The sequence below is a fragment of the Ambystoma mexicanum genome, chromosome 12, assembly GCF_040938575.1.
Source record: "Ambystoma mexicanum isolate Mex_15411 chromosome 12, UKY_AmexF1_1, whole genome shotgun sequence".
Taxonomy (NCBI): domain Eukaryota; kingdom Metazoa; phylum Chordata; class Amphibia; order Caudata; family Ambystomatidae; genus Ambystoma; species Ambystoma mexicanum.
Window position 1 is genome coordinate 829,245,487 of NC_090936.1, and position 23,015 is coordinate 829,268,501.

The 23,015-nt window shown below is 45.4% G+C and overlaps 1 protein-coding gene across 1 annotated transcript in view; it reads right to left on the reverse strand.

Annotated features, from left to right (window-relative positions):
* ALX1 (ALX homeobox 1) overlaps nucleotides 1-21,167 on the reverse strand; it is an 81,407-nt gene extending 60,240 nt beyond the window's left edge. The window contains exons 1-2 of the mRNA XM_069627741.1: nucleotides 20,800-21,167; nucleotides 8,247-8,551 (exon numbers count right to left, since the gene is read on the reverse strand). Coding sequence (XP_069483842.1) covers nucleotides 8,247-8,551; nucleotides 20,800-21,025 — 531 coding nt within the window. The 5' untranslated portion in view covers nucleotides 21,026-21,167. The remainder of the gene's footprint in view (nucleotides 1-8,246; nucleotides 8,552-20,799) is intronic.
* Nucleotides 21,168-23,015: the final 1,848 nt, after the last annotated feature.

Here is a 23,015-nt window from a genome sequence, read left to right on the forward strand (position 1 = left end):
TTCAGACTCTCACTACAGCGACCAAGCGGAGCAGGGGTTATGGAGGTGTCCCCGCTGCCCTTGATCACTGAAATGGGAATTGGGAGTTTGTGGGGGTATCCCCCACTTCCATTAGATGGAGATTGGGTGACATGAAAGTTTATTTTAAAAAGTTTAAAAAACAAAAGGGACCCTGTGGTACCAGCTCTGACTCAGGTAAGTTGGAGGAACTGATGCCACAGGGACAGAGATGAGTCGGTAGCTCACACAGAAGTGTGCCGCCGAAAGGTAAGTAGGGAGGGGAGTGGGAGGTGGCTTGTGGCTGCAGGCCAAAGTAATCTACGTGGTCACTGTGCTGCGCTAAAGTAGGCTTTTTGAAAGTCGCCATTATGGGCGGCAAAGTGAGCACATAGACTCATTTACCTACAGAGGAGAAGTTACCAGTAAGCCTCTCTTCCTCTATTTAACAGGCGACTTCCAAGATTCTTCTGTCACTTAAAGAATGCACCCCGGGGCTCCACCCAGAAACCGATTAGGTCATATATTTGTGTGTATTCTGGCCTTCTGAAAAAATTATTTCAGGCTCCGTTGCTGATTGCCTTTTTTTGTGTGAGCAGGAGTGGAAATTTCACTCACAGCCACTTTTCTCCCAGTTGTCGGTCGCTCTTTCAATTTGTATGTTGTTAGTCTGTGACCATGTGATCTCCATGGATACTTATTCTGGATTTTCTTTGCCAATCATTTTGAAATGTAAGCTTTCACTGCGAGGGTTTGATCCTCCTATTGCTCACAACTGCTGCAAACATTTTGTCAAATTTTGTATTGCAGCTGAGGCTAAGGGGATAGTAGGCGTGGGATCCGGAAGCTTTCCATTAAACGGAGAGCGAAACTGGATTATCTGCGGCAGCAGATCTACTCTCTGTTGCCTTGCTCTGTCTTGCTCTCTCGAAAAAGTAGCCAGGCAGGTATGGGTCGGTTTTTTCAACTACGACTACGACCCGGGCCTTTCAAAGTCAAAAGCAAACAGGAAACACTCCTTTTGGGTCTCTGAAATAAAAAAAACAGAAAGACTCTCTCATCCAGCAGGGTTTACGGGGTGGTATGAGATAGTGTGGCTACTTGAGTCAAGATATTCATTATTGACGGGTTTAGTTACAAGTGACCCCGTGGGGGCAGAGGGTGTACACTGCCCGAGAGCAAGTGAGAACTTCCTACACACTTACTGCAGACTCACCAGCAACTCAACGTGTCCTCCGGAGGAGGAAGCCTCACCTGCTCACCTACTCCAAAAGCGAGTGGTCTTGCCACCAGTTCAGCATTCCGCTCTCTATCCTCAGTGAGTAGGAGATGGTGCAAGCTGAGTAATGTCTCCGCCGGATGTGGGCACATACTAGCAGCATCTCCCCTCGACCACTCACTGCTCTCCCACTTCTCACTGCTGCTCCGCTAACTTCTAGCAGCGGTCTCAGTTCACCTCAACTTGGATAGAGTAAAGCAGATTGTGGCGTCAAGCCGCGCCATAGAAAATTGCAACGAAACAGAAGACGGCCGCTTCCGACACCATAAAAAAATTGCTAATAACTTTTGGCTAAAATTTTGCAAACTAAATTGTAGTCACACGCCTCCCCCGACAGGGGCGAAAAAGTTATTAAGAAAGTAAAAAACACTGTTTCGGCCTAGTTGCCATAGAAAAAGTCCAACTTTTGCTCAAGCGCCCAGTCAAATGCACTGGTTGGCATTGGACCAGGTACTAAATAACTTGGGCATGAAGCGTTAATTCGATTTCCAGGGGGGAGCGGAGTCTGCGGCTATTCCTTCCAGTAGTTGTTCAAATATTTGACAGAGAGGGGGGTGCCCCCTTCTACCAAAATTATAGCTGTATCTCCCATGGTGCTTTGCTGCAGAGAGGCTAACAGACTTTTTAAAAAGCAGCAATTTTTCCCCAAAATTCTATTGCTAACAACTTTTGACTTGCTGGATGGATTTGGATGAAATTCTCAAAACAAAATGTTTGTCAAGACTTGCCCTCTGCCCCCTAACTGCACATTTTAGGAACAATACATTATAAAAAGTTGAGAAAACAAAACACAGTGTTCAGTCCATTCATTTTCCCATAGAGAAAAAATCCAGTTTTGAACAGCCGTAGCTGGAAAATCGCTGTGCAGATTCGCCCCAAATAACAAACAACGTGGGCACAAGGCACTGACACACATTTCCTGACTGGATTGGGGTAAATCCATCCAGTAGTTTGCAAAATATTTGACAGAGAATGGGGTGCCCACTGCTCCTTAAAAACTTTAAATCGGCCATGGTCCATTTTACAGCAGAGAGGTTTAGAGAGGCTAATAGATTTTGATTTGCTGGATGGATGTGGATCAAATTTTCCAAACAAACGGTTTATCAAGAGCCCCACTAAACCGGATACCTTGGGAACAATTTGTTTGAAATCAAAAATGTTATTAAGAAAGCATAAAAACACTGTTTTCAGCATACTTGCATTACTTTCCCATAGGGAAAAGGTGCGTTTTTTGAACAGCTTTAGTGTGAAAACCACATTGGAAGATTTGGACCAAATCAAATAAATGTGGGCACAAAGTGTTAACTTTGTTTCATTGCCTAGTTTGGGGTAAATCCATCCAGTAGTTTTTTAAACATTCGACAGAGAACGGGGTGCCCACTGCTCCTTAAAATCTTTATATCCGTCTTGGTGCTTTGCAGCAGAGAGGCCGAGAGAGGCTAATAAAATGTCTGTTACGGGTCTGGGGTAATTCTGTCCAGTAGTTGTTAAAATATTTGATGGAAAAAGAGGCACTCCCTTCTCCCAAAATGATAGCTATATATGTTTCCCACGATGCTACAGCGAGGTGTTTCAGAAATGAAAAGGCCACCTTTTTTTTTGCTCAAAGTGAGAGATAATCGCAGTTATAACAGGCAAAACCGGGCTAGCCGAAAACGAAAAGTGGAAAAAATGCCATTGTAAGAGGATAAATGATGGAATGGCATCAGGCTAGAGGTGGGGAGAGGGAAAGAGGTCACCATGTGAAATTGGAAAGTGGTGGCCTGGGGACCAAGTTCACAGCTCGAACGTTCTTGCATAACCTGGGTTATCTGGCGGTATAACCGCAGTTATGATAGAAAATTAGATTGGGAATGAAAGTGCGACAGACAAAAGGACGAGTGTTGAGGGAATGAGTGCAGGATAGGAAGGGAAAAATAACTTAAGTGGAGTGGGGGATCATGGCATGAGGAGGGGGCACTTAGTTAGTACGTGGGAGGGCAGGAAAGAGTTTGGGATGTTGCACGCTTTGATGGATAGCCGCGGTTATTTGTGTGTATTTACAGATAACTGCAGTTATCTGTAGTACATTGATAACTGCAATTATGAGGAAAACGTTTATTTTCAAAAGAGAGAGTTAACAAATTAGATTAAGACAAAAAAGAGATAAGTTTAGAGGTTGGTGGTAATGGGTACTTTAATTAACTGAATAGTGCAACCAATATGGAAAGTGGACACGGGCAAAGGAACTGGCAAAAGAAACCTAATGGGAAAATGGCCAAGGCTAGTGGGCCCCAAAGATACCTAGTGGTGTGGCCACGTGCTAAGGCCATGGCTAGTCGGTCCGGAAGAAAGCTATTAGGCAACATGTAGAGGGGCCACAGCCAAATGCTGGAGCCAATGGTCATGGGTGTAGGCCATGGCTAGTGAGTGGGAATTAATGGTAGTGTTTTAAAAGATAGGCCCTGGCTAGTGAGCACGAAAGACATGTATAGTTGGCCGTGGCCACCTAGTGGGACCAAAAGAAAGAGATTGGGGAGCATGTACAGTGGACACTGCACCTAGTGGGGAACATCTCTGAGGGCCACGGCAAAAGGCAGTGTCCACTTGCCATGGTCATATGCCATTGCTAGGGTGCCCAAAAGAAACCTATTGGGATGACCTTTTGGAGCTATATGTACAGTGGGCACGGCTGAAGGCCGTGAGCACTGGCCATGTCCGAAGGCCATGGCAAGTGGAACCAGAAGAAAACTATTGAGGCAACATATGAAGGGGCCAACACATGAAGGGGCCAAAGTCAAAGGCTGGGGGCAATAGTCATGGGCGAAGGCCATGGCTAGTGAGCAGAAATGAAAGGGAGTGTTTTAAAAGATACAGTGGGCATGGCCAAAGGACGTGCTCACTGGCCAGGACCAAAAGCCCTGGATAATGGGCCCAAAAGACATGTATAGTGGTCACGGCCAAATCCTGTGGCCACCTAGTGGGTCCAAAATAAAGATATTGGGGAAACATGTACAGTGGACATGGCAAAGGGCATGGCTAGTGGCCCATATAAATCTATAAAAATCTATGGTATAACAAAACCCTTGAAATTAACTGAAAAAACTGTGCTTTAACTAACGTTTTTCAGTGAATTATATATATATATATATATATATACATATATATATATATATATATATATTCACTGAAAAGACTTTAGTTAAAGTGTAGTTAAGTTGAGCAGATTTAACACAACAAAAACCTTGAAATTCAGGGGATGTAGGAAGGAATGACCAGCTTTACTCAGCATATTCCCGTTGATGTCCCCCATAATGCTATGTCCGCCATATTGCAATTTTGTATGTCACTGTGCCTCCCTTCTCTTATAATATGTATGTGCTCATGGGCTCTACAACGGGAAAACGCTGAGTTAAGCTGGTCATGACTTCCCACATCCACTGAATGTCAAGGGTTTTGTTGTGTTAAATCTGCTCAACTTAACTACACTGTAACGTCTTTTCAGTGAATATATACATATGTATCTATATATTCATTGAAAAAACTTTTGTTAAAGGACAGCTATGGTGAGGATATTTAATGCAACAAAACCCTTGAAATTCAGCAAATGTGGAAGTTATGATCATCTAATCTCGGTGTCTCCACGTCGATGACCCCTAGGATATAAGGATGGGATATTTATAGAGCGCTTAGGCCTAAGAGCTTTACATACAACACATAAACATACCTTTAGCGACCTCGGAAGGATAAAAGTCTGAGTTTGCCTTGCCGGGATTCGAACCTGCAGGTCAAACACATATCAAAGCAGAAAGCGCACAATCCATTGGGCTATCTTGCCAGCCTCTAATTGTATATGTCATTGTGAATCCCATCTATTATGTATGTGCTCATGGGCTTTGCACCAGGGGGATGCACAATGGCATACAAAATAGCATTATTGGGGACAGAACAGAAGTGGGCTGAGTTAAGCTGATCGTGACTTGCCACATCCGCTGAATTTCAAGGGTTTTGTTGCGTTGAATCTGGTCAACTTAACTGCACTTTAACTAATGTTTTTCAATACATATGTATATTGCCTCTAGTGTGAATCCTTTGTCTCTCTTGGACCATCTGCGTCTTTCCCTTGTTTGTTTGGGTACATACTATGACTAAGGTGGTGTCAGGATCATGTTGGGCAAAATACGTTGGTACATCCCAGGCAGTAGAACGGCCATGTGCCACATTTGTGCTCTCCAATTCCTATACTAATAAACTATGCCACTTTCAGATACCACTGGGCTCGAGAGTGCCGAGTGCGCTGTTCCTCTGTAAGGAAGAATTGGGTGTCTCTTCTATTGTTAACAGATGAGCTTGCAGCGTGTACTCATGAATCCTCACCCCATCTGAATGAAAAGCAGGGTGTCACGTGGGTTCCACTTGGAGCAAAATATGCGTCTACTTGGGGGCGCTGCACACTCATGCTAAAATCCATGTTTCAAATTGGAATTTTGTTTTGATAAAATGGCTAACAAAGTGGGGAAACTATGTAAGATGCCAACAAATGTGTATTTTTTGTATGCAGGCATTGCCATTATTGCAGCATTGCCATGGCACTGTTTGAATAAGGAATATCACAGTATATCCATCAAGAAGGGTTGAAAATAATGGGTGGAGGATATCGGAATACCAAGTTTATTATTTTTAGTTAGTTATTTTTAGTTATAAAACATAAAACACATTGTGGCCTATATTCATGTATCTGATATATGGCAGGTTCTGTCTTGCGTTACATCAGCTTGCATGAGACATTGGGCCTGATTTACAAAAGCGCTTTTCAATGGGAAACCCTGATTGCAAAACGCTTTGTTAATCCGGCCCATTAGCTGAACAGTGGTTTGGGAGAATCTAGGCCTGCGCTTGTCAGAATATCCTTTCTTGGCAAATGTAGTACTTCCTTTCTGAAAGTGAACAGCCACGGTGTATTGTAAATGGTGGTACATATATTAAAACACAAAGTTCAACAGAATGAATGTGTTGTCCTCTCATCTCCTTTAACATTTACGAAACTGGGAACACGCTGGGAGGGGGGTAGAGTGTGATGGAGAGAGTGGGTTTGTAGAGTACCGAGATAAACGGTTAGCGATGGAAGGGGAAGAGAATATTTGATGGAGGAAAAGATCATGAAAGAAGCATGATAGACATTGCAATGTAATTAGTGATGGCACCTAGAAGAGGATGAAGGAATGACCTTCACTCCACTGCCCACCTAACCCGAGACTGGGCAACCCGGTGCCCCTCGTCTCTTTCACTGGTTGCTTGTAGATCCCTTGCTGCCAACTTGCTGCCCTCCTTCATTGTTAGCTTCCTGCGCCCTTGTGATCTGCTGCCCTCGCTGTGTAGATCCCCTATGACTTGTAAAGCGCTCTGTTGCTTTCTAAATCGGTACGACGTCCTTTCATCGCCAGGCTTTCTAACGCCTGCCTTTTAAACGTGGAAAGAATAACGAAAAAGTTCATCGAATTTTGGGGGGTATACGGGGGAGGGCGGCTAAGGGGTTGGGGGTTGGGAATACTTAAAAACGGATGGGGAAGGGGGGCTTTGGGGCCCCACCCCAAAAAAAATCGATCTTTTTCATTATTTTTTCCACGTTTAAAAGGCAGGCGTTAGAAAGCCTGACGATGAAAGAACACAGAACCTCTAGATCTAGGTCCGTACTCAGAAAATACCATAAGAATAATGACAATAACAATAACTTAGAAAAGGAATCATAGCAAAATGTCGCCCTCACAATTACATTACAAAGTATAAGGGGGCAATTAATTAAGTTAACAGGGAATGCCCTTCTTAAATCAGCTGTGTAACACGAAGGTGTGGACAATTGCCAACTGTATTCAAGTTGAAGTGAGAGTAACCAAAGAATAGTCTGTTTTCCAAAGCCAGGTAGTCAGCCTGTTCTTTGGAATAAAACCACCGTGGTTGAGGGCACCGTTATTTCTCACAGAGAAAGAAACTACTGTGGGTTTTAACGCCCACAGGGGCAAGGCTGTGTAGGGAGACAGGAAAGGATAGAAACACAATTTCAGAGTGATCGCAACCTGACTTTGTGATAGTCCTTTTAAAATTACAGTGGACGGGGTGTGACAAACAATCCTTGGGCAAATAAACTTATACAACCCCGTGGATGTATGTTCGCCTCATCATGTAAACACTGTTTTTAGATCGGGTACTTGTCTCTTCCCATGCAAACACATAGGGGGAGAGAGTGGTTGACGGGCACATTGATGCAGGGCTGAATGGTGCATAACATCTAGAAGTAGTTAGTGTCTCTTCTTATCCTATCCCCTGTTTTTGTAGGCGGCCCAGCAGCGCTACACAGGGGCAGAAGAGTCCACAAGGAAGGGACATTTAGAATTCAACTCTTTCCTTTCCTGTCTTCCTACACAGCCTTGCCCCTGTGGCAGTTAAAACCCACAGTAGTTTCTTTCTCTGTGAGAAATAACTTTGCCCTCAACCACAGTGGTTTTGTTCCAAAGAACAGGCTGACTACCTGGCTTTGGAAAACAGACTATTCTTTGGTTACTCTCACTTCAACTTGAATACAGTTGGCAATTGTCCACGCCCTCACAATTACGACGGCAGAAAATGACGACCCCCTCTTACACCTCATATATATGTGGGGGGGTAAAGAATATAATATAAATATGGGGGTCTGCGGGGGTCTCCATCCGCATATATATGTGGTGTAAAGGGGTTTTTAAAAAGTCTGCATTTTCGGCCGTCGCAATAATCACATAGATCCCTTAGAAAACTACCATAGAAACAAGCAAAGAGAGACAAAAGGAGTTTGTATTATATACCATCCGTGGCACCTTAAAAGTACGCTTTTTCAAGTTGCCATTTATCATGGGTCCATTTAAAGCAGAACACATTCTGAGACTAAAAACAAGCAGATGCAAGAAGAAGGGATGGAGTTGTACCATCTTCTACGCAGGCGCGTGAATGCAATTCCCACCTGGACTCGGGCCTCCGTGAGCTCGGTCCTCAGGGCCAGCTGCTCGCGCACGTACACGTCGGGGTAGTGCGTCTTCTGGAAGACCTTCTCCAGCTCCTCCAGCTGCAGGCTGGTGAACGTGGTCCGGTGCCGCCGCTTCTTGCTGCTCGAGACGTTGTTGTCGCACTTGTCGCCCAGCTCCGCCAGGTCCCCCTTCTCCTGCATCCCCTTCACGGGGGAGCCCCGCAGGGTGCAACAGTTCTCCAGGGGCCTGCTGAGCTCGGGGTGTAGGGGCGAGCCGTCCACTTTCGAAATCCCATAGTTCACTGCACAAAGAATGGGGAAAGCATCAGTTCTGACTGAGGGATCTAGGAAAAGGACACCCCAAGATCTAGTGGCCCGACATCTTAATTATTCACACATGTAAATCTCTAATTGCAATAAACCCCAATAACAATGCAGACAGAAAAAAACACTGGCGTGCATGAAAGCTACACAATTCGGTGAAGCACAGGAATTTCTGTTTGTAAAACAACACTCTGGTGTTTGAGATGTTGGGATTGGGTCAATCGTCGTGTGTCTGAAAAGTGTGCACATAAAACGTATGTAACACGTATCTAACACTGAAACACTCGTGTATGGGCGCGATACAAATAAAATATCATATCATAACTCCATTCAAAGGACAGTGTTAGAAGCTGTAGCTCTGTTTTCTTCTTTTCCCAATTTTAACATATTCTTGACAGGCAGAAGCTTAACCAAAGTACAGTCTGATTAGTGAAACGCGTGTAGAAAAGTAAAAGCAACAAGGGCCTCCGTGGGATGCAGAAGAAAAGCGATGGGTGTTGTAGAAAGTCGACTAGAGCATCTTTTAATCGCAGCCAAAACTCGCAGTACACAAGAGCCATGCTCAACTTTCTGTTTGCAAAGATCTTCAAAGTGCAATACCAAAGCACACTGCAAAGTGTGTTGCTGTCAGAGTATGTTCCCAGGTTGATGATGTTGCCAATAGGCATCCAATGGCATGCCTTTCCTTGGCTCAAAACAGGGGTATCATGTTTTACCCTGGGATAGCAATACTTCCTATTTCCAGCTCAGTTTAGAATTCAAATACAGAATCCTTCGACATATCATCCCAGAGAACTTGTGAGTACAAAAGTATAGATTTATAAGGATAAATGCATGAAAATATACCTCCTTTCCTCTGACAATTAAGAAAGAGCTGTACAACACTGCAGATACTAATTTATAGGGGAACCTGTGTTACGCTCCTTTAGGCGTGTTTACCTTTCTCTGCCACTCCCTGGCATTGGGTGGAAAGAATGGCAAACACGAGTACATCAATCCTGGGTGGTGGTGGGGGGGGGTAGACATACGGGGGCCAGATTCACAAAGTGCTTTACAATGGGAGAACACTGTGTGAACCAGGCCCAGTGTGATTAGATAGATAGATAGATAGATAGATAGATAGATAGATAGATAGATAGATAGATAGATAGATAGATAGATAGATAGATAGATAGATAGATAGATAGATAGATAGATAGATAGATAGATAGATAGAATGCATTGAGCAGAACAAAGAGGCGCTGGCTGGAGAATGCATTAACAGTAACTGTGTACTATGGTCCTAAACTGCAATTGATGGAATCAGCTGACATGGTAGAAGATCAAGCTAAAGGCTCATTTGTTGAAAAAGCTGTTTATTTTTTCAAACAGTTAAATAAATATGCAAAACTGCAGTGGCCGATTTGATACACTTTAGGGAGCACATAAACAATTGTCCATGTAGGGGTGATTTTATTGAAGAATGTCCGTTGTCAATCTGCGGTTTGTACAAGGGTGTGGTTCTTCGCAAGTGCTGGGCGTTCGCAGTTGTGCTCTGCACTGCATAACTAACAATGGGAATATCACCGAGTGGTCTCGTTTTTCTTGTAAAGGTGGCTGCACATTAAACAAAGGGGATCGGTTGACTATTGCTGGCTGGAGTGTGCAGCCCACCCGTGCATCCATGGGCAACGACATGCATGGAGAGCTAATTGCATGATGTCTTTTAACGATGAACTTGATTGTCATGGCAAGGCACCCCTGGGAAAAAGATGTACACATGTTCTGCGGGGGGCAGATCTGCCAGGGCCTGGCACCCTCACTTATCTGAACAAGCAGGTTTCCCCTTGCAAGACCGTGATTCTCGAATGGGACTTCGGAGGTGAAACAAGGGATGGCTCACAACATCACAACTCTCTCGGCATAGTCAGTGTCACATCTATTCAGTAGTTACCGTGAGTTTTCTAAAGGTGTGCTGTAGTGTGAGTTCAAGGGTGGTTTGTTTATCAGATTAGCATTGTTTATATTTAGGGAGGAGCAGTTCATTTGGAATGAGTATTTGCATCAAAACGTTGGCAGTTCCAATGTTTGCAGGCATTTATTTTGTATAGGAAGTAACTCTAATACTCTGTGATAAAAAGTACTTTCAAAAACATCATGTGCCGTTTTGCTTTCTGTAACTCTGTGATGCCTGTGCCGATTTCTGCATGTGGTTGTGTTTTTATATTCTCCTAGTGTTGTGCACATACGTAAATTCCGTGTTTCATGTCAATGTTAAAACTGGCTGGCTGGTGTGTGTGTGTGCGTGCGTGCGTGCGTGCCTTCCACTGCCCTACGTGTTATGTGATCCACAGGTTACGCGCATGACGAAAACCTTCCATATGTTCCTCTACGTCTTTGTGTGTGTTCTTAGCGCAACCAAAGACATAACTCGATTTTGAAAAGTGTGTACGTGCAAATCTCCTTGTGCAGTTCTTTAAACTTTAGTTGAGATCGCTAGATCTTGATATGGTTGTGGTGCATCCCAGAAATCTTCAAAGGAGCAGTCGGTGTTTCTTGAAGAGTTGGACTGTGAGGGAGGTTGTGTTGGGTCTTTTAAAAACCTCATTCTATCAAAAGTGAAATGTGAGCGGTTGGCCGCAATCAGTTAAGCTCTACAGACAAGATCAAATGAGACAGCAGAAAATGAGCTTTCTTTGTAAAGCTTTATGTGAGCTTAACTGTGCTGATGTTACCGGGAAAGCATAACACTTTCTGAATTTAAACACCCACATACACACTTTATTTGTGGGTGTGTGTGTTTTGAAAGTAATCTGTACTTTTTACCACAGCACTCTGATAAAAAAAAAGAACAAGTTCTCTCACGAATATTGTATTTGTGTAATCTTTTCGCGATGGCTGCTGAAACATTCCATGTGTCCACAGAATGCTCAAGCCTAAATGATACAAGTCAGGCGCGCTGGAAGGCCCTGCCCTGCCCTCGCAGGGAATACCCATCTCAAGTGACTCATTGCGCCTCATGGCACATGGCAGTCACGCCATGACACGTTGAGGGTATTGTATTTCCTCTAACGTCACCAATGCTCCCTCTCACGTCTTCCGTGAACTAATGGATGCAGCGCTCATGAAAGAGATTCGTCCAAAAGCATGTATTGGTGTCGCCGGATAAATAATATATTAAATCTCACTGACCGGGGACACACCCCGTGGGATATTCATGCATACACACGTGATTGCTTGCAAGCGCATACACACACACAGACACATGTCGGACTGGGGCATAACATTGTCTGGGGCACCAATAAAAAAAGTGGCCCAGAGTTGCATGGTGGCGCGATGTATCGTGCAGGCTGTGTAGGAACCAAGATGTAAAGGAAACCCTGGTACACTTGGTATGGTTCTGCCCAGCTATAAGAGACAGAAGGACTGCCATTCTGGGCAGGGTAATAAACCAATGTGAATCCAGAACGGCTGCCGACTGGTGGGCCGTGTTCACACAAGGAGACTCTCGCCCTTCTCAGGCTGTAGAAACAGATTTCCAGAAGAATCGACGGGGGCACAACCAAATGTGACCTGTCAACAGAAAGACTGTCTACTGCAATCCTCTAAAAAAAAAGGTGTTCCCTGCTACTCTAACCAAGGCCCGGGGCGGGAGACGTTTACTGGACTCTGCAAGCGCCTGCTCTCTGTCTCTCGCTTCTTCTTTCATGTTCCCTTTCTCTCTTTCGCTTACTCGATTTCACCTAATGCTATTCAAATGTGTATATCAGACAGGTATAAGGCTTTCTCTTGCTGTAATACCAAAGAGCTTAATAAATACAAAATGTATTACCTTTGGGGCAGACGGTGGGAGAGTGGGAGAGTTTTTGGGTAAAATATGTTGCACATCCTTTATTTTAATGAATATTGTTTTGGGGGGCAAAGAAATGGCCCTCACTAACATGTTGGATCTGCAATTTCGGCCATTGCCCTGTTGCCCTATAGGCCAGTCCGAGCCTGCGCACACTCATATAATTCAGGTGCGATATTGTTCAATTCAAGGAAAATCATACAACCTTTTAAAATCCCTCCTCAGACCCGAAGATTTTGGGCATTCCCGTTCATTTGTGACATCATCTAAAAGTCTTAGTGTTCCCATAGACTAAGACTCGGAAATGACTACCCAGGTGCATGTAGTGGCATTCCATTATAATTTTTTTTTTTTACCCCAAACGCATAAAAGCATATTTCTCGAAATCCCTCCTGATCCTGCCAAGGTGCCAATGGTGTATGTGTAATCTACAAGGGTACCAACTGAACTGTCACCATCATGGGTGAAAAGTAGATGGAGTGAAGCAGACAACTGCTACCTCTGCCCTTTAGCAACAGGGACAGCCTTTGGCCCCCTAAAGATGTTTACAGTTTTATATTTCCAGCTGCACATCCCAAATGAGAGTGTAGGCGCTGTCAATGTTCATGGCAATGAAGCGCCATTTTGCTTTTTATTCAATTCCAGGAACTTGACTGTTGATAATGTATTGATATTGGACCGTTTCATGGCATCCACATCTGGTGCGGAATTATTTATTAAATGTTGAGTAATGCATGGGGAAAGGTGGCAATGAGGTTGTGTGAATGCTGCTGTGCATAATCTGCATGCCAGTGTACCCGGTTGAATCTAGTAGGGGTTGATTCAATGCCCCCCTTTGTTTTTTTACAGAAGAAGTGAATTATATTTGTTTTTGAAAACCTGTTTAAATTAAGATCTCTTTATATTGTCAGGTTGATTTACCTTTTGATTTGGAGCTTTGCAAGTCGCATTTCTTGCATGGAGTAATGGCGTGGGCTTTGAAAGACAACTACGCCGAAAGCATTTTTTATTGGTTAAAAGTAATGGTGGGACGGGCGAAAATATATTCTACAGTACTCACCCATCTAAATTATAAACTTTAAAAACAGGAAACAGGGCTCAAATCACAGCCTCATCACTTCACACCTTGTGTAATCCTGTGCACATCACTTTACCTCGCTGTGCTTTAGTTTCCTCAACTACCTACATTTTGAGCAGCCATGAGAGATTGAGCTCCATGTATGCTACAGAGAAAGCCACATTTGTGCATGATTTAATCGTCTATACAGGGGTTATATATTTTTTTATTTTACTGTATTGCTTATAGCGTGGACCTAGCTCAAGTACAGCAGAGAGCTTTTCAATAGGAAGGTGCCAAAATTGGTCTTGGCATTTTATACAGTAGCGCAGTACTGTCGATGGAGTGAGAGAGGCGTTTTTATGCGTCCGGCAGGTTTTTTTGAAAGAGACACAGTTTGAGTGTTTTGCGATACAGGAAGATGGTAAGGGCATTCCGAACCTCTACCGGGATTGAGTTCCAGATGGTCGGGGTGCGGTAGGAGAAGGACTGCTTGTGCTCTTCTCTTTGCAGACTTGCTCGGACTCCAACCTGTTGATAGTTTTGCTATGTGAACTGCGAGAGCCTCCAGCGGGGTGGAGTTTAGCTGCCAAGTCTACTTACGTTAATCGTCTATACAGTGCTAATTGTATATTGGGCTGACTGTAATTGATGGCAGAAATGTGTTTAAAAGATACGTCAAAGACTGTTATTTTTTGTTTCAATGTCAGTTTTTAATTGGTGATTGTATTCAAAAAAGTCTTTCTTTAACTATGTATCATTGTTGGTTTAACTTTGCCTCGTTGTTGTGTAAATTCGTTGCTGGCTGTAAGATGCATGGTCTCTCTGCCTGCCCATTGCAGCACCTTTTGTGTGTCGGGCTTCTCTCACGGAAAAGTTAAAGAAATTATATTTTACAACATTTAATAGCTCATGTGGTTAACATGTGTGTATACATCCAAATAGACACTGGTTGGCGAGATTGCCCCAACAATGTTTTCCTACTGGCAGTCCTCATGGGTGCTTCACGGGGATTTACTCTGCTCAGCAACTTCGCCGCCACGTTTAGGTCCTGATATACACACATGTTTTCAATGGGTCTTTCCCATGTTAAAACGTGTTTGTAAATCAGGCCCTTGGTGTGTTTGTGTGCTGGAGAATCTCGTTTGGTCAGAACTTCCTGCAAATCCTGTTATTTTGCAATTGCTTCTGAAAAATGCATAATTTCGACCCATCATTTAAAAGTTTTTTGGGGGTGTAACAATCCCTCCAAACCATCCTGGGAGGGTTCAGATTGCCTTGGTTATCGCTGTCATTTGCTCACACCTGGGATGCGATTTCTGCACTGTGATGAAAATCAAACGCGTTCTATCATAGGCACCATAAACAACACAAGGCCGTCAGTCGACAGCTCAATTTCTTCTATCTCCTTTCAAAGTATTGCTTCGGTTGCCATAAGGACAGTGATAGACTGTAAAAGTCTGTACTCGAGAATGTCTGGGGCGATACAATCGCACTATACCTGCACACACGTGCAGGTCTTGTGTGCTGTGCACGTGCCGCTCAGTGAGTAAAACTGGCTGTAACCTGCAGTCACAGGGCGAACCCCAACAGGGCCATTCCAGCCTTTCATCTTTCCAATGCTGATATGTTGAGCAGGATTAACCTGCGTCCCAGTTAAAAGTTAGTGCAGGTTCTAAGTGACTGTGCACTGCTGAAAAGTGACTTTGTACTGCAGACACAAACCCTGATTCATGGAACTGTGCAAATTGTATTTTTGCAGTACAAAGTCAGTGCATAGTCATTTTTGCAGTACAAAATTACTTTGCACGGACTTTGCACTGCACGCACACTTACATGAATCAGGGTTTGTGTTGGCAGTGCAAATTTACATTTTAGTAGTGCAAAGTAAATTTGAACCCTACAAAAAAGTCCATGAATCGGGCCCTTATTATATAACCCGGTGCAAGAACAATATGATTGGGCTAGCTGGACGCGTTCCCGCCTCGGGTCTCGCTTGTTCTGCTTAGGAAAGTCTATGGTTGTGTGATCCCAGTAAATGACCGCATTATGGCAGAAATCTGCGGTTTATAACTTGGGGCCAAGTTATACGTCACTTCGTAAAACCCGCGCCCCCCGCTGTGAAAGTGGACGCGTCCCTTCCAGGTTGCGGGGTAACTGTGAATTAGACTGCAAACGCACGAACCAGTTAATGATAACATTGCACTACTAAAGGGGAGTTAGAGGGCGCATTGCTTTCCTCCTATCATTTCAAACAGCCCCCCCACCCTGTTCTGTTTTAGTAGTTGGTGTCGCCCTATTTTAAAATGTTGCTTGATTTTCTTGGAGGGCCGTGTATATCCTCTTCGTGTGACGTCTCTTCTCCGGCATTCTGCAATGTTCTTGCGGCCCTGCGGGGGCAGAGGCCCGCGGATGCGCACACTGAGCCCGGGGCATCTTGTCCCGGGTCTCTGCGCCCTGTGCGCTGTGGCAGACGACAAGGAGAGAAAGCAGCGCTTCCTGCGGAAGGCCGTGCTGGCGGAATCACTCAGCCTGCCTGCCTCGGTGCCACGGCGGCCTCGCTCCAGACTGGGGGCCCGGGGGTCAGGAGGATCTCTACCCACCCGCCGGGACACCACGCTGTGGAGGTAGCGCCCAACGTCATCCACCCTCTGGAATTCCCCGCCTTTGCCCCTCCGCCTTGAGGTAGCGGAAAGGCCTGAAGAAACGCACTAACCTTCCGAGTTCAACGCCTACTTCCTCCATCTAATCTAATCATTGTTATTATATAAAACTATAAACGTAAAATAAAACATATTTTAAAGTGATGCCGATTGCTTTATATAATAAATGTGTAACTGCGTTATACTTTCCTTACAGCGGTAGTTTCCCAGATACCCTACTAAATTAATTGTTCTGGTGTTTTAATGTCAGTACAAAGGGCCTTGGAGTCAAACTGGCAGTAGCGACGCTTTCCTCCATTGCCAGTCGTCAGCTGTCCGTGAGTATAAACAGGTGGCAGCCGAGGACGCTGATTGCGCGTAATCTAGAAAGTTCGCTGAGATCGCGAGTGAACTTTTTGGACTCTTGGAATCCATGGAACACGTTCCTGGAACGCAGCACTGCCAGTCCCATCGCCAAATCACGCGGACTCGCGGGAGAACGTCGGCTGCGTGAATAAATACGGCATGGAAAGGCACACGCAAAATGGCGGAGTCAGAGAAATGCGTCAGAATGAGGGACACTGTAGGTTACACACATAGCGCCGATTCGTGGAATTTTTAGCACGGTTCAAAGTGACTTTGAATTGCTGAAAAGTGACTTTGCACTGCCGACTCAAACCGTGATTAGTGGAGCTGTGCAAAGTGTATTTTTGTAGTGCAAAGTCCATGCAAAGTCAGTTTGTGCTGCAAAAATTACTATGCACAGACTTTGCAGTGCAAAAATACACTTGGCACAGTTCCATGAATCAGGGTGTGTGTTGGCAGTGCAAATCTGCTAAAAATTCCATGAATCAGGCCTGGTGTTTTTTTTAATCCTGCCACCTCGTGCATCTGGTGTTATTATTTAAAAACGATTAAGAGTTGCCCTTCAGGATATCATGGAACTAAAACCCCTGTTTACACCGTAAACAAATCAGAATAAAGGCAAATATTGCCTTATTTTTTTTTAAAAAAGAACGAACAGCGAAAGAAGTCGTCTAGGCGAGAGGGTGCCACCGTCTTGTGCCTACACGCCCCATGTATATCTTTGGATGAGCGGTGCCAGCGGAGCAGAGCCCTACCACATAAAGGAGCGCCAATGCTATTGCGGCTTCACCTGAAGGGGATTTTAAGGTGCACGTGCCTCTTTTAAGTTTGAATGAATTACTGGGTGCAATGAGGTATGGGTTACAAAGAAAGACATCTTTTGCAGAGTTCAAATATAGTTTTACACACCTAAAAACACCCCCATATGTACCGGGAATTGCTTTTTTTTACTCCCCAAACATGCACGTACTACTCCCCCACTTAAAGAGGGGAGTAAAATACTCAGACTGCACCTTTTTACTTGAAAGTCGTTATATATTTATTGGGAAGCCAACTCCGTCATTATCACCAACTCATGTGTTCGTGTATATATGCGTGTGTGTGCTGTGTATATACATATGTATATTGGTCATTCCAGTGCCTTTTTCCTTCCTGCACTTATCTGACCTACCTTGTCTGCTGCCTTAAACTCAGCACTTGCCACTTGCTGACTCCACTACCACTTTTGTTGCTTGTGATATTTATTTATTTATTATTATTTATTCTGTTCTCCTTTTCCTTCGCACTTTCCACTTCTCCCTCCTTCCTTGCACTTTGCCCCTCCTCCATGCACTTGCGGTTTCGCAATGTCTCTGTGCCTAGTAAGATCGTTGTTTTGTTCTCCCCTGTTCCCCTCCCTTGCCTTGTCGCGCTCTGAAACACTTGTGTACGTGCGCGATAGAAATGAAATCTCAATTCAATGTATGTTATTGCGTCGTCTAATGGAATGTCCTATACATGTGGTGAAATGACACGAGTCTTCCTGCACTGTGAGCCCAATTCAATTATCCTACATATGAGTGTCTATATCCACAGGGGAAACTGCTGTTTTTTTTTTTTAGTGCAAGCCCCTTCACGGGCCGGAAATGGTTTGTGCTCTGGCCCTCTTTTAAGAACAAGGAAGCTACAGAATCGGCACATGTTTCAAAGGGGTCGGCAACTTGAATGTTCACTGGAAACAAACACGCGCAGGTATGTTTAAATGCTGTGAATAACCACTTTAGTTGCACACAAAACAACTTTAAATTCTCTCGATCTATGTATACATGTATGAACCTATTGTATCCAGCAATGTGCTTGCCTGTGGAACTCTCTAGATTGCAATCTGTTGCTGTGCCCCTCTCTGCCCACGTGCCAGTGTGAAGAAAGAGAGCCCAAGATGACAGCGCTCCGGGTTAGGGGCGCTATGCAAATATCTAAATAAATAAATAAATAAAGAGAGAGGGTGTGTGTGTGTGGCGCACTTGAGTGCATAGACGCGTGCGGTTTCAGAAAGATTTCTTTTTGGACGTGGAACGGGAAAATCACGTTCTGCAAAAGCCTCAAAACGTCGCTCTTTCTCTGCACCTAAGCGACCAGGCCACCTCCTCTGCAATCGGTTGCCTATCCCGATCTCCCCTTCCTGTCCTCCTAACGCCGTGCCTTGGTTTTCACCTCCTCCCATTCGAACTTTCTAAGGCACTCCGAGGGCCTCTGGGCAGGGCCGGCGCTCTTTACAATGTTAAATAAAGTAAAATAACTGCGGGTTGTGCCCGAGATCCTTTTCAACCGGTTCACTTTGTTCTTTGAAACTAAAAGTCATTTAACAATGGCGTTCTGTGATGTTATGATATGCATTGGGAGTAGCTATGCGTTCTGCTGATGCGTGTCAAGCACCTCCCACCAGACAATGTGAGGGGAACCCCAGTCGCTGCCATCCTAAGCAGTATTTGGGGCCTCACTCGCTGTCACACTTTCAGCGCGAGTGTCACGCAATGGCCGGTATTTATTAATGGCACTATTTCCGGCGGAGCGTTCAGAAGTTGCCAACAGGTCTCAGGCCCGCCGGAAGTGCCACTGCCCCTCAGCCCCTCGCACCTCAATCCCGAGCTTCCCCAACGCACAGGAACGCAGCGTTCCACGCGCAGCTGATGGCACGCTGCCGCCTCCGAACCTACCGTGCATTACACCTGAGAATGTACCTACCATCCACGAATACAGGGGCTGGCATAAAAAGGCACTACCTGCACACCGCTCCCAGCACCCCGTTCCCGCCACGGAATTCAAAACGCAGGCGTTCGTTCGTTTTCTTAGGCATTCCATTTGCGAGTAGTAAGCCTTTGTTTAATCACAGAAAGATAGGAAAATCCAAAATATGTCATTCGTTTATGAGCCCTTCGCTGATAGGCGGCTGAAAAACCACCTCCCTTTTGACGATATGGATCATAAGCACGTTGACCCGGTTGTTTTCGTTCCTCATGTTGTGATCATTCCTGAAAATGCCGCTGCAAGTTTTAACCTTCGACACCTGGCACATTGCACGAATGCCAGAGGCTCCTGCGCCGATGCTTTTTTCTAGCCAATTGCCCGCCTATCATTTGGGGAAGTGAATACCCGTGGGTTAGGTGCGGTGTATAAATAACTAAATAAATAAATAAACAGAAAGGCGCATTGAAAACAAATAATGGAAAGCACCGAGTTCGGACCGTTCCGCTGGCATTAGCTCGAGTGGCAACTACTCGGCGAGTTGGCAATGCATGTACAGCGTTTACGTATGTTATTGGGTGTGTGTGTGTACAGAAACAGACATGTAACTGAAAGTCAGGGTGTTGCGGGCGAGGCCGCTCTAGCATGCCCTCATTATTTCGGATACTTCAGTAAATATAAAATATATATATGTATTATTCAGAAAGTCAAGGCCTCTGAATGACTGTTGTTTTTCCCTCATTGTCCCCCCTCCCTCCCCCCTTGAGCGCTTTTAAGGACGCCTCTGTGTAAAGGCGCTATACAAATAACCAATAAATACATACATAAATAAAATAAATATATATATCACATATGGCTGATCATCTGATCTCGCATTCTTATTTAATGGGGCGGCCGTGCCTCCACTGTCCCTTTATAGGCATTCCTCGCGTGTGTGACAATTTAGCGGTTTCCCGGAACGCATTGCTCCTGGATTATGTCACTCAGGACGTGCGGGTCTTGCCCTCGAATGGGAGTGCGCTCTGTGTTAAACCCGGAGGGCATTCGAGACGTGCCAGTTTATCGTAAATAGAACGAGTGTATAATTGGAGCCGTAAACAACGCGTCAGACTGCCCCTACCCCCAAAAACAAACGGTGGCAAAGAACGCGTTTGCCCATTTTGCAAAGAAAGAAATAGACGGGCTCTTTCAGCAACTAACTCACAATGCGTGTGAAGTCCACGCTACAGAGAAAAGCTGAAACGGCGCGGCTGATGAACTTACATACAAGTTATGTTATGAAAGCCACAAGGAGGCTATGACCAGTTACAGCAAGGCACATGCAGCGAGGGGGTGAACCTGAGAAGAAGGCTGGGGGTGTGGGGTGGCTATGATTCTATCGCCCACTCCGGGAATCTCCGTCCCGGGGATGAGTATTCTCCCTCCCGCCCGCTAAGGCCCTGTGGCTGCACAGGCAGCAAGTCCCAGCCCCTGCCGCACAGGGCCTTCTCCCCGCAGAGGGGCGGGGAGACAGACAGACAGGCGCAACTCTGCGCATCTGCCAGGGTGCAGCCCAGCGGAAGCTGCTCTCCCACCCGCACCGTCCCCTGGATGGACCGTGGCACTCACCGCTGCTCTCCTGCTGGCAGGGGGACGCCCTCTCCAGCCGGCCGTGGTGCTCGTTTCTCGGGATGCAGTTGAAGGCCTGCACACATTTCCCGGCCGGGTTCTTGCTGTAAAAGGACTCATTGTCCAGGGTCTCCATAACGTGCTCCAAGCCCCCCGAGCCCAGGAAGAAGTCGCTGTTTTTGCCGGGCTGACTCTTCAGGCCAAATTTATCTCCGAGAAACTCCATAATCCTCCAATGCGGCCGGGAGGCTCCTCTGCAGGCCGGCGGCTGGGAGAAGCTTGTGGGAGGAGAGGGGGCCGTTCTCTCTTCTGGGGGCTGCTTGCAGTGTCGAAACCTTTTAAATGTGTCTTGACTTAAATGGGGGGACAGAGGTGGTCTTTATACGACGGGACTCGGCAGGAGTCACGGAGAGACCGCCCATTCCTAATGAATATGAAGTAGAGGGACAGCTTAACTCCTCCCAAGCTCCCCCTAAGGCCTGCGAGATCCAAGCCCACTGCAGGCCCAGCAGGGCAGGGCGGCCCACCCCAGGCAGCAGCCAGGGGGACACGTCCTGCTAGGAAGCAGAGCCGGCCCCACAATGGCAGCACTGTGCGTCCATCTCCGCTAGTCGGTCACACAATGCACGGTCGCCACATTATGTGGCACAAATGCAGGAGTGCACGTTATTTGCAACATGCAACAGTATGGACGCGATTCACAATATGAAACAATGGCAGTGCCCCGTCATCCACACTCTTTAACACGATAGAATGGGTAGGTGTCCTATTGCACAGCCTGTAGCACAATGCATGCGGCGCACCGCGTTCACCAGTCACATTACACGAGTTCTACCTTGTGCACAACACGTAACACACAGTTGGAGATCAACTGCATTCAAAGTATGGACCCTTCACGCGGGCGATACATCATGTACACTATATCACACGGTGCCACGATGTACCCATTATTCACAATATCTAGCGCAATGCCACGGGACCCATATTGTCACAATGGGTAACACAATGCACGTCTTTCACAGTACGTAAATCAATGCACAGGAGTGCCATAATATATGGTCATGTGATACACATTGTTCACACTCAGTGATACTGCCAGGGGAGCCACATTATCCGCACTTAGCAACTCAGGGCCACGGGACCACATTGTTCACAAAGTGTAGCACAATGCATGCGGCCCAGTGCGCGAGATCCACGTTACAGACAATACATTACACAATGCATGGTATCCATGTTACCGACGTAACACAATGCATGGCGACCACGTAATAGACAATGCGTAACAAAAAACATGGGATCCATGTCACAGAGGCAACACAATGCACGGCGTCCACGCAACAAACCATACGTAACACAGTGCATGGGAGCCATATTGCAGACAATACGTAACACAAAGCATGGTGTCCACGTAACAGACGATATGTAACAATGCATGGGAGCCACATTGCAGACAATACCTAACACAAAGTATGGGATCCATGTTACCGACGTAACACAATGCATGGCGACCACGCAACAAACCATACGTAACACAGTACATGGGAGCCATATTGCAGACAATACGTAACACAATGCATGGTGTCCACGTAACAGACGATATGTAACAATGCATGGGAGCCACATTGCAGACAATACCTAACACAAAGTATGGGATCCATGTTACAGACGTAACACAATGCATAGCGTCCATGTAATAGACAATGCGTAACACAGGCATGGGATCCACATTGCAGGCAATACGTAACACAAGGCATGGGATATATGTCACAGAGAATAGGTAACACAATTCATGGTGTTCACGTAACAGACAGTACGTAACAATGCATGGGAGCCACATTGAAGATAATACCTAACACAAAGCATAAGATCCATGTTACAGACGTAACACAATGCATGGCGTCCGCGTAATAGACAATACTTAACACAGTGCATGGGATCCAGATTGCAGACAATATGTAACACAAAGAATGGGATCCATGTCACAGAAAATACGTAACAATGCATGGTGTCCACGTAACAGACAATATTTAACAATGCATGGGAGCCACATTGCAGACAATACAACACAGAGCACGGGATCCACATTGCAGACAATACGTACGTAACTCAAAGCATGCGATTCATGTCACAGAGAATATGTAACGCAATGCATGGTGTCCACTTAACAGACAATACGTAACACAATGCATAAGATCCACATTGCAGAGAATACGTAA